This window comes from Limanda limanda, chromosome 22 (genome assembly GCF_963576545.1).
Source record: "Limanda limanda chromosome 22, fLimLim1.1, whole genome shotgun sequence".
In the NCBI taxonomy this organism is placed as follows: Eukaryota; Metazoa; Chordata; class Actinopteri; order Pleuronectiformes; family Pleuronectidae; genus Limanda; species Limanda limanda.
In genome coordinates this window covers 9,775,698-9,788,193 of record NC_083657.1, presented here as the reverse complement: position 1 = coordinate 9,788,193, position 12,496 = coordinate 9,775,698, and the positions used below count along the sequence as shown (strand labels likewise).

The 12,496-nt window shown below is 44.7% G+C and overlaps 1 protein-coding gene across 1 annotated transcript; it reads left to right on the top strand.

Annotated features, from left to right (window-relative positions):
• The first annotated feature begins 3,356 nt into the window (after nucleotides 1–3,356).
• On the top strand, nucleotides 3,357–9,652 carry LOC132996098 (myozenin-2-like). The gene is made up of 5 exons (XM_061066419.1): nucleotides 3,357–3,584; nucleotides 4,357–4,523; nucleotides 6,479–6,620; nucleotides 8,374–8,557; nucleotides 9,105–9,652. The coding sequence occupies exons 1-5, from the start codon at nucleotides 3,503–3,505 to the stop codon at nucleotides 9,331–9,333; spliced, it is 804 nt and encodes a 267-aa protein (XP_060922402.1). The 5' UTR covers nucleotides 3,357–3,502; the 3' UTR covers nucleotides 9,334–9,652.
• Nucleotides 9,653–12,496: the final 2,844 nt, after the last annotated feature.

The window sequence follows — 12,496 nt, the reverse complement described above, 5'->3', positions numbered from 1 at the left end:
ATGACAGAGAAAATGAAGAAACCTACGTTCCCTTTAGTAAGTTACAGAATGTCTCTAGAATTGTTCCCGAGCTTGTGGCTCATCCCGGTTTCACTGTCTGCTGTGGATGTATGTATTCAGCATGCTGGTTCTTGCAGTGAACGTGTACGTTTTACTTTTTTCGTGTTATTGCTGGTTTTGTTCTTGTGATTTTCAATCCACGAAACTCGAGGGGTGGTGTTTTCAGAACGGGAAAGTCCTTCCACTGTCAGGATGTCGATTAGAAGTGAGGCTTAAAACTCGGGGAAAGGTTAGTGCCATAACTCCATGTGGGGGCGGGATTCGTGGTTACGTCAGCGTGAATAAGTGAGATTAATTTACCTGCTTCATTTTAATTATTGCATTAGCATATGGCCGCCAACTACTCAGAGAGAGGGAAGATGAGAAGAAGAGTTTTCCAACACCTTTTTGGGGGGTTTGCCGTGTGGGAAACTAGCACGAAGAAGGACAGCGGTATTTTAGTTTGGTTTTAAAGTAGAATCAACGACTGTCTGAATTCTTTTTTTGCAGAGGAGAGTTTTGTGATTTATTACAGTTTAGTGGCAGTGGGAGTATTGCTTGCAGTTTTTAATGAGTTTGAGGCATGAGTTTGGTTTGGGCTTTGGCTAGCGACTTGCAGTCATCTCTTCCAATTGTGTACAGTGTGTACATAATCTCATAAATACAAATACGACTCCTCGCGCAGCATTGTGTGTGTTGAGCCTCCTCTCGTGCTTTTGTGTATCTGTGATCGTTTCACTGTATCGCCTCCATACGAGCATGACTTGTTGTTCTGATGCGATTTCCAATAATCAATACCTGTCTGTTCCAACCTAATTCCGATATGGTTTTCACATTTTTCAAGAATAAATGCACGGAAATGACACTTCTTCACAAACTCCACTGTGTGTCTGTGCTCTTTTCTCTTTTATTCCCAGCGTGTAATACTTTGCCCCCCCGGGGCCAGTCGTTGCTAGCTGTGCCGTCCCAGGAAGCTTTTCTGTGCGACGTGTTGTCTTCAACAGTCCCTGGCTGCATACCCAGCGGAGGGGGGTGGGGTCGGGGGGTTTTTGTTCCCATGGTGACCACATGTTACATAACAACAGTGGGTGCTTACTGTAGCCGCACCATTAGAGAATGAGAGATAAGGGCACAGGGAGGGAGACGATAAACAGAAATTATTTCCCCCCACCGGCAATTTGGATTCGGAAGAGACTCTTCAGAATATTCAAATGGTGAAGCGTGAATTGCAATAGGGACGATACTTCATTTTGTGTATGAGGCGTCTGGTATAGTTTCCTGTATGGAAGGAAACACACTGCACCCCTGAACATCCATAGTTACGCTTGAGCAGATTCTCCCCTGTCTCCCTTTATTTGTCTCTCCCGCCAAATAAATAAATATACAGGAGCTAAATTAAATTCAGCAAAGTCAATTAAAACATTGTGACTGGATTATAAGGTGAGTGCATCCCATTAAGCCCCTGTCTCTCCTATATCACATGACGGCCTTTAAAGCAAATAGTATCTGATTGGTCTGCGGGCCCTGAGGGGGCGATGTTCCCGTGCTGCCTGTCACTGAATGTATTTATTGTTGGCTGTGCACTGCAGGTCCACAGCAGCTGATAAATACAGAGGCAGCTGAATCAACTTTATTTTTTGATGCTAAAGCATTGTCAGTGTTTTTCAAGGGTGCGTCTTCTATTTTTTTTATATCCCTGTGGTGCTTTCAGAGTTCATGTATATTTGCAAACAGATCATTGGCCTTTGTACTGTACCTCACTATCTGTCTTTTGCCACAGATAAAGCTCAGGCAGTCATGGGGGATATAGAATAGCTGAAGCAGTATTCATATCAATAAGAGTAAGACTTAAGAGAAAACTCAAGTACTTCTTCCTTAACACCCCCCATCAACGTACAAACGGGTTTAATTGAATTAATTTAAAGTAGATAATGTTTAATTGCCAATGATAGAAACATATCATAGATGATGTAATATTGTTTTTAAAACTATATAATACATGTTTATGTTGGTTTGGTTAGGAGACAATTTCTGTTACCATCAAATAGAAATATAACATCAGGTACCATCAGGTAGATTTCCATCAGTAATGACAATAAGACAATAACTCCCATGATCCCATGCTGCTTTGCAACATCATCAAATTTGGTCTTTTGTTGTTTTGATTGAGAGACTCCTAGTGGCCAAAGTTACATAATACAATATGTTATATCTTTAACTTACTTTTTGCTAAAACTGACGACTCATAATATGATTTCTGTGTTTCTACTCCCTTGATAACTAGTTGTTAGACACTTTTAATTCTTTCTCAGTATGGTTATTTATAGTTGAATGAAATCGTTAATTCTCTTTGATCAAACAAGTTATTTTACAATCCTTCCTCACACACTAGTAACTGTAGAAGTAACTCATTCCTGGAAGGTGATCACTGATAGCCCACAAACCATCCTGACAAGGCTCTATATTTAGTCCCCCCCCCCTCCGCTTGTGAACTAAATACCAATGACGACACACAAACTCACACCAACCCACCCACTCATTCAGCCGCTCGGGCAGACGAGTCCGGCCGCAGCCCCCTCTGCCCACCCTCCCCACGACCAGCCCCAGTGCCGGGGAGCCACGAGCACCCAGACCTCCCCAGTCTGACCCTCTTGCCTCTCCCCCCTTTTCTGACTTCTGACCCCGAGCCACACGTTGAGACCACCACCACCAGTCCCTGAGGGTCCCTCAGGTAAGACGTCGCTTTGGGCTTCTTCGCAGGTACATGTCCAGGATTCTTACGTCCGTCCCCCTTCCCAGTTTTCTGTGTGTCTCCGCTTGATTGTGTTTTTCATAATGGCTTTTATCTTAGTATGTGGAGAATAACCTGGTTTTAACAGTGCAATGCATAAAGCAGATAAAAGTCTACTTACCTGTTTGACATGTTTGGTGACTAGTGGCTTCCTTTGATCCATCAACCTCCTCCCCCCACCTAAAAAAACTTTGTGAAAACTATTTTTGGAATGGAATATAACACTCGAGTTGTGCTCACTCGATACCTCGGTGTAAACCCCCCTGTGTGCTGTTTCATCCGGCCCGTCGTCACGTGTGTGCTGTGACAGCGGCATGCTTCTATCTGTGTCCTTTCAGCCCACTTGGGTAATTTCAAACATATTGATTCCCGGACCCCCTGACACAGCTGGTTGCCATGTCTGAAGAGCATGTGCTCGGCGTTTAACAGGCCAAGGTTATTTAAAGGGATGTGCTAACTTTGCCCTTTTCGTCGCCCCGATGGGTTCTGTCTGCTTGAGTGGGCTTTCCGTGTGCGTGGCGTGGATGCCTGAAGTTCGGCCGGATCGATGGCCGACGTGCGCCCGCGTTTGTCTTCCCTTTGTGTCTTGCTGTGCGTTTGAACAGGTTGTACTGATGTGCACTGTCTCCTGAGACTTTCTGCCTCACCCCCCCGACCCCTCCAGGGGCAGCCATGTCGCAGTTCTCCACCATGACGACCAGGGAGCGGAAAATGCAGGCGGCGGCGATCTGCAGGGAGGTTCTAGGGCAGGAAGGTAGATGAATCCTTTCCTCTTCACCTGCCTTTTTTCTCATCCGCTCGGTTTCCACCTCACCTCCTCACATCCTGCTCCTTTCAACTCTCTGTCTTATCACACACATCAAGTTGGATTTGAACTTTATATCTTACAGTATGAAATCCCCACACATATTAACTTCACTGTAAACACACACCCTGCCCTACACACACATATTGGAGTGTCTAATATGACTGCCACACTCACTGTGGAAGGTGTGAGTTCAACATTTGCCTGTCCAGCAGTTGCCCGACTATAAATAAGCAAATGAATACTTTTATGGGCCAAAGAAACTAATCCCTTTGTCGTTGTCCTTTTGAACAAGCTATTTCTGGGCAAGGACAACTGTGTGGTTCAGTGGGATAGGGAGCGTCTGAAGGCTACTGACAGCTGAAAGATATCCTGGCAAATTACACCCCTCACACTCGGATATAGGCCTGTGACATATCCGCGATCAGCATGCAGCAGCGGCGCTAACCACAAAACAAGATCTGGACATAAGTGGATTATGTGGGGAGAGGATGCCTCATTCATTATACTGCCGTGCAGTGTGCCGCTTCTGCTGCAGCAGCACTTTTCCTACCGTGTTCAATGACCATAATTGATTTTTTTTGTGTTGAATTTTTGTGTTGAAGTTTGATCGATGGGAGTACAAGAAAAAGAAATATGTTAGAAGTCTGATCAAGCGTGGAGCGGCAAGCGGTGAACACACACATTCTCTTCAGTCTTCTGTTTGTTTCTTTGTGTCTAGACATCGAGATGGATCTTGGGAAGAAAGTGAGCGTGCCTAAGGACATCATGCTGGAGGAGCTGTCGCTCGCCTCCAACCGGGGCTCCCGTCTCTTCAAAATGCGCCAGCGACGCTCTGAGAAATACACTTTCGAGAGCATCCAGAACCACAACAACAACCAGATCAATGTGAGCAGAAACAATGAAGTGCGTGATGGGGCGAACACAAAAAACACAAGCATTCGGAATTTCATTTTCGAGTCATGAAATCGAATCACTCCTGTCCAAATTGTTTGTTTACAGGAGTAGATAGAGACTGAGCCACTCACTAAAACTTGATAAAACTTAGATGAGATGATCAATACTACTCAAAAGTCTGAGAGTCAGGAAGGTACGGTTAAAATATACAATATCATACAGACTGGAAGCAGGGGAAACTGTTACTAGTTCAGTTATTTTTAAAACATAATTTACATATACATTTATAGTGCCCGAGATAAGGACATAACAAGCATTGAAATTCACTTTGATAAAGAAGTTATTGTAAGAATTCCATACGGTGGTTATGTGCTAATCACTCATTTTCACCACAATCTTGCTCTCGATCTCATGACAAATATTTGCACAATCCCTTACATCCTGACTGAGTCTATATGGGAAAGACTAAGCACTTGAGTTGTTTCCACCACTTGTGCTACATGCGTGGAGTGGCACAGAATAGCAGCAGTGAAAGTCTCCCAGCTGCTCATAAACACTTCATATTAATGTCCCTTTGTGTGTGGATGGGCAGTGTGCCACCTCAGCATTTTCTTCCCCCAGAGGCTTAGCCTGATCTGTCAGTAAAACTGAATCACGATGAAATAACTAAGAGTCTGTGTGTTATATTCTTAATTCATTAGCAACACTGGTTAATTTCCTCTTTCATTTAGTTTTGCGGTGGCCTTGTGTACTTTCCGTTGCCGTCTTGAAGCCCGTAGATAAAATAATTGTTACGCTCCAGGGAATTTTTTTTTTCTTTTCCTCCTCATCTTTGAAGTGAGTCGGACTCGCATATCTCTGGTTTGTTTATTGCTCAGGGCAGCGGAGGGATTTTGTTTCAAGTTGTCAACATTTCCTGAGGAAGTCCTGCAGTAAATCATCATAAATATCTTGCAGAGGGATGAAAGCTGGATGCTCGGGCTGCGGTACATTTCGTCCCGGCCCAGAAGACAATGTCTCTTGTGCCGAGAGAGAGAGAAAAATGGACAGGCAGACAGTTTCTCTGCTTCCTGAGAAACAGAAACAGAAGAAATAAAATCCAGTTTTTACTGCATCAAGCAAAGCAGGGTTGAAAAGTGAAACATTTGGTTTCAATAAGAATCAGCCACGCTCCAGATTTACTGTGCATGCATCACTTTTGTTTTTATTGTGTTTCCATAAAACGGTGGGGAAAGTATGGAAAATGTTGTCAATTAATTTTGCGGTCTGTCGAATAACAGTCCAAAGGTTCACTTACTGTCTGTCCTGCAGCTTTCAATCATATTACACAATCTTCCTCAGAAGACCCCTCGCTATAAATATTACTGGCTGTTAGTAGCTTTTAAATTATTTGACATCAACTTAAAAAAAAGTGACAATGCTGTTTGCAGTTTCATATTTACAACTTCTTTCCTCAGGCCCAAAATGGCCAAAAGTAAGATTATATATAAAGATGGATGACATGTCTCAGATGTCTAGAAAGGAAGCTAAATCATCCTGGATACGAACGCTGCCTTGTTGTCCATTTGGAGACAGAAACTGTGCAGTAGACTTTGAGATGGAGCAGTGGAAACAAGGTTCCACCGATACACGCACTCAACCAATCGGGAGTCAGTCTCAGACGTCAATTATGACATTTCACCAAACTAATAAGATTTAGGACCTTAACTCCAGCTGACCACCGGGTGGCGATTGAGACAATTTGGCTTCACTTTTGAGGAGCAGTTATATCATCCATCTTTAAATGCCTATAGTCTATTGGCCAACACATTTTTATGTTAATGCAGATTATGAGTTGCTCAGAAAAAAGGAAACTTTAATATCTGTGCTCAATATCGTGAACTTTTAATATCTTTGTGTTCAACTTTACCTCTGTGCTCTACTCACCTCTTCAATCTTTCTTTTAGAACGGAGTGGTATCTCACGCGGAGAATCCCGCCGACTCCCACAGTGGCGAAAACAACTCCGGTGACAACCAGCCACCCAAAGAGGAGCCGTGTGACGCACCAGATGGAAGTGGGGAGCCGAATCCAGACAGCATTGCCCCGGGTGGGTAACGCTGGTGATGCACTGCACTGGAACACCAAAACATTTCAAGGACTCCAGACTGTCGCAGCACTGATAAACTAAAGCTGAGTTGACAAACCAAGTGACCTTCTTTGGTCCCTGTTTGGGCCACGATGTACTAGAATGTCCTGACCAGTGGCTTTTATTACATTTGGTATGATTCTGTCTCCTTTCATGCTTAGATAAGAACTCCACTGTTTCTCATTGTTTGCACTTACGCAGGCTTTGATCCTGAAGGGAAACATTTTCTTCTCGGCTGGAATCTGCTGGGAGAGAGTAGTTTGATTTCTCGTTTTTTATTCCCCGTCTCCCTGCCTGTCTTATCCTCTCCTCCTCCCCATTCTATCATTATCCCAACTCCTCCACAACCCCCCCAAATTCATCACAATCGGCCACGACTATCTTTTTCAAGGAGAAATTGTGGAGTTTACCAACGGGAAGTGTTTCCTCTGTGCCTCCCGTGCCACTGATACCATCAGCTTTGCACATACATCCTCCCTCGCGACTCAGTTGTGCCCAGTTGACACAAAACTGGCGCTGATTGAGGGATGAGCATACGTCCACACGGGAGTGTCGTGTGTTTCCTGGAGCTCGGAAGCAGACGCCATCTATAACTGTCTGAATGAAGTCACTCCAGCTGTAGCAGACATCAGGCCAAAGTGTAATAAGTATCGAATGTTAAAAATCCCTAAAATAGCACACTCATCCACCCAGGGGTGCGTCTTCTATGTCCATGGACTGACGGCAAAATATGCGACCAGGCTATTGATATACAGAGAAAACTTACAACAACTAATATTATTGATAATAAGTTGTAGTTGTAAAGTCTTGAAAAAGAAAGTTTATAATAACTGGCAAAAATATACTGTTTTATGGACTGGAGTTGCTTTATTCAAAATTTAAAAAAAGTTAAATGTATCTTTTTAGGATTCTGTTTCAGCATTTAAATGTAAAAAAAAACAAAACTAGAACATCATGTACAAAATGTTCAAAGTCCCTGCCTGCTGTCTTTTTGGGATCATGTTTTTATCTGCAAACATACGCAATAGATCAGGGTGTGGGCCATTCCTCAACCCACAAAAATATCCAATCCGGCCAAATGTCCGACTACAAGAACAATGTTCCCGGGCCTCAGGAAAATCTTTTATACAATGTTTTGTAATAGATTCCCCCCAAAAGATGTTTAAACTTCCCCTGCAGGTCTGTTTGGTCTCTTCTGCTTCCTCCTCAGGGCAAAACATAAACTCAGGAAGGGGGATTGTTCATTGTGAGGGGTTAGGCCGTGACACCTTGCGTTATGTAAGGCCTCGGCTTGCGAGCCCCCCCTGAGTGAAGCGCTGGGTTTGAAGGATAGTGCTTCGGATCGGCCTTTTCCCATCAACACACACAGACTATGCAGGGAGACATTCACGCAGGCGTGCACACACACGGGGACGCTGGCTGCGCCGCTATTTGTTTTGCTGTGAGCGAGGAATAAAGGGCTGAAGAAAAAACTGTGGAGGGTTTTTACTATGTGAAGTACTAGGACTGAAAGATTTACATTTTAATAACACAGAGAGAGAGAGAAAGAAAGAGTTTGAGTTCAAAGACCGCAACGTAGTTCATTTTGCACATATAAAAAGAATGAATGATGGGAAAAAGAGTATTTAAAATGGAAAAAACTTCTGTCTCCTCTTTATTTGACACAGAAAAGCCCTCTGCTCAATCACTGTCTGTTTGTCTAACCCCACCACAGGGTACGGAGGTCCTTTAAAAGACATCCCTCCAGAGAAGTTCAACTGTACGTCTGTGCCAAAGTCCTACTTCTCACCCTGGGACCAGGCCATCAACGGTGATCCGGCCTTAGCCAGCGCTCTGACCGGCTGCATGCCCGAGCCCGAGCCCCAACCAGACCCACCGGGGTACAAAAGTTTCAACAGGTAACGATCACACAGATGAACAGCAAGTAAAATATAACAAGTCATGATAAACTGGATCATAATGGGAGGATATGTAATTAGCTGTAAAGAGCCAAATTTCATGAAGCTAACACGGATGAATATTTGTAATTTAAAGCAAGACTATAAATTTTGGTCAACAGTGGCCAGTGGGAACACAATTGGAAAGTATAGCTAGATCTTCAGGTTGCTTGCATTAGGCATTGTAAGCTAAATTAGAGGCTGATGGCAGCAAAAAGTGTTTTATTACTTCAACTTTTCCTTTTCTTGCATTTTTGTATTTAATATTTATAGTTTACCTAGATTTAATTTATCATGGATCATGGATGCTCACTGTGCAAACAAAGTATCATCCTTCATATAATGCACATATGCATCTCACTCTGAGCTGCTATCCCCTGGACTGTGTCTCATGGTCTGATTCTCTGCTTGACTCTAATTAGTTGTGTCACTTAAAATCTCTCTGCAGTCCCTCTAATTAGCACATGCACCACAGCTACTGTTAACACTATCGCTCTGTCACATCCAGGGTGGCGACTCCGTTCGGCGGCTTCGGCAAGACACCAAGCAGACCAGCACCCAACAGGCCGGCACAGGCCGAGGCCCTCCCCGACTTCCCTGAGCTCCGGGGGGACGCACCCATCAACCGATCCTCCTTCAACAGATCCGCTCTGGGGTGGGTCTCGACGGGCGAGCCGGTCCCCCTCCTCACCGTTTCCCTTGAGCCCGCGCTCATCCCAGAGTCAGACGACCTTTGAACCCGTAATGAAGTCACACAGAGAGGCTGTCAACTTCCTCGCACCCAAGGTTAGGGATGGCAGGGGGGTGAGAGAAAGTGTCCCGGTTGAGGTTATCGTGTGTGCGGCGTCCCTTCAATTCACTGGGACGCATGAATCGTGAGTTAATGTGGCAGTACGTAGAGACACTGCTGTAATAAATTTACTGTAATAAATGGAATTTGTTGTATATTAATGTGCATAAGAGTATTTTATCTTGCAGACACAAGTTTTGCACAATAAAAAAGGTGTGTGATGCATCAAGCGCTTCATTATTCATCTCAGCGTTTCATTTGTCATGCTCGCGCTTCATTTCCCTACCAACAACATTACGGACGTATATTCCCCCCCCCCCACAAGGTAATCATTTCACATTGAGAGGGCCTGAGCTACAACAGAGGCTCATCGGAGTGAATGATGGCGCCCGCCCGCGTGCCGTAGTCGTATGCAAACCCATCACTTACCGCATGGCGCGAGAGGCCAAAGATACACGCGAGCCACTGTAACACGCCTCAAGGTTACACTGCCTGACAAATCAAATCTGCCTCACTGACACCAGCGGCTTGAGTGATGCGTCTCTCACCTTTCGGCAATGCCCGGTCGCAGGAGTGGGATTGATGGGAGAGCGGCGCGAGGAGCTGGCTGTGCCCACTCCTTATCCGCCGCCGTGTTTATTATATCGCAGCACCAGCAACCGGCTTAAGCAAACACACGGGACTAATTAAAGTGTAATTGAGTCTTTCATAATCTCTAATTTTTTAAAATCTATAATAGTGTAATAATCTATCTATTATTTCCTAATTAAACATAAACAGGCATTGTTTGCATGTTGTTGTTTGTGCTGTCATATTCACATACTAGCTGTTTGCTGTCATTGTCAATTGCAGTTAAGGGGTCAGATGATGTGTTTAACATGTTTTCCTGAGTGAGAAATATAAAAGTGAGTTCATAACACGAATGTGTCTCTACTGTCTTTTCAAACTTGTGAATGCTATGTTTATTTTAAGGTCAAATATTTCCCTTTGACATCCACAGTGTTAGTTTGGGCATGTATTCATCAGAATATAATATAAATAGAATAATATTGTGTAATAAAGGAAGACACATGCATCAAATAAAATGATGGACCAGATAGGAGGAGTCAGATGAAGCTGTGAATCATTCTGAAAGTGTCATATGTTAGAAAACGTTAATAATATAATATAGAATATTAATATTAATAAACAGTAGAGTTGGTTCGAAGTCGTGATGCCGACGTGGGATTCACTGACACCACATTGTGTTGTGCTGTCAGATATTGATGGTCATAAAATACAAAAAGTGCAAAATGTCAGCCCGAGTAAATAACAGTGGAAAGTGACAATATTACTTCTAATATTGACTGTGTGGCTCTTTTGATAAAATCTTGATTGCCTAGAAGTATGTGGGGGTGTGATTAACTTCGTGTAAGTCCTCTCTGTCTCCAAGAATGAATAAGGAAATGCCTCTCAGATTTCCTCCCTAACCCTAACCCATGTGAGCGAGTCCAGCATCAGCATTCCTCGCCTCTGCCGGAGAGACCCTTTGGAATGCAGCAGCCCCCGGTGCCACTCCCTTTCTCAGTCCTACTGAATTCCTCTCGCCCAGCCTCACCGGGGAAGAAAACGGTGTGTGCGCCGTGCCACCCACCCCATGTGACCCAGCATCCAGCGGGCCTCTCGTCGCTCTGCCAAGCGCCATTGTAAATATTGAGCACTGTTTATCGCGGGCAGACATGAACTCTATCTGAACTTTGATTGGGGCCATTATCAAAATGCAGCAACGGAAATATTATTGGCAGGGAGCGCGGCGTGGGCTGAGGGTCGGGGAGCCAGACAATTCAATTATTAGTCTGTCACTGCTACTGGTTTCCCCTCAGGCGTGTTTGCCTTGGCATGGGATGGCACAGTCGGCCCTGGACACTGGATTATGGGCTGTGAGGTGCAGGGTTTACTCTGACCCTCTGGGGAAGAGCACTGGGGAGAGTGTAGGGATATCTTGCTGTGAGCTCAAATACAGGGCAGTGCTTATAGAAAGAGGAAGGGAGAAAGAAAAAGCCCGATAAGATGGGAAAATGCCAATTTTTAAAAGTGTGCAAGGAGCCAAACAGAAGCCAGATTTGATTAAATTTCATCTTCTGGTTTGCACTCTGAGCCGGGTCCGCCACCGAGCAGCTGGTCCTCACTGTCTTTATCAGCGTTAAACGATGGACTCTTGCTGTTGTTGCATCCACATGTCATGTTTTAAAGCTCCGGGTCCCTCGGGTTTCCATGTGCACACACAGCAGCAAACTCAGGGTCTGCCGCACGCTGCTGACACAGACAACCGCTTAAAGGTTGTGCCACATGACCGGGCAATATCCCAGGAGGATTTCTTTAAGTATGCACGGGTCAAATGAGAGAACAAACTTGAAAAACTGCAAGGGCAATGAGTTGCACTTTCAGGGGGGTCGTACAGTAAGATATTAGCATTAAAGACCCTTTTTTTGTTAAACATTTCCACCAGACATGTGGGAAATCTGGGATTAACCTTGGAGTATTGTGTTAAAGCGACCCCCTGACACGAAAAACAGGTTACCGCAAAGCACGGCTAATCCGCCGAGTGTTAATGTTCCAGCTCACGTCTCTCTCTCTCGTCCGATGACACGATGGACCCGCTCAGCCTGATGGATGTGCGCAGCAGGTGGTTCTTTTCACAGGACAGTGCAAAGCTCAATGGGATATCTAAAAATACGAGTGGGAATAAAACATCCCGGGGGTCAGGAAGCTGGGGTGGCGGTGGTGGTGTTGGGTTGCCGACGAGGTGAGGTGAAAGGTGACGGGAGGGCAAGCATTCCAACCGGGGAACGGGGGTGAAATGACGCAACGGGTTGAACTATGTTTCACGTCAGGAACATTTTTCAGTCCCTTCAAATGTCAACAGTGTGTGTGAGAGGGCGGATGCCTGCGTGCGTACGTGCACTTTCGGTGGTGATCGTGCCAGTTTCAGTGTGGGACAGTTTGGGAGCACTACAGGAGCCCGGGGTGAATTAATCTCTGATCTTTTCGGTGTAAATAAATAAGGAAAGTGACTTTTAAGCAACGCGCTCATTTCCATCAAGTGCAAAGAGGTTAGGTACACAAAAAAT

Coding starts and splice junctions, on each gene's coding strand:
- LOC132996098 (XM_061066419.1), top strand. CDS start 3,503: ATGTCGCAGTTCTCCACCATGACGACCAGGGAGCGGAAAATGCAGGCG. Junction 6,621..8,373: donor TCCAGACAGCATTGCCCCGG/GTGGGTAACGCT, acceptor ACCCCACCACAG/GGTACGGAGGTCCTTTAAAA. Junction 8,558..9,104: donor GGGTACAAAAGTTTCAACAG/GTAACGATCACA, acceptor TGTCACATCCAG/GGTGGCGACTCCGTTCGGCG.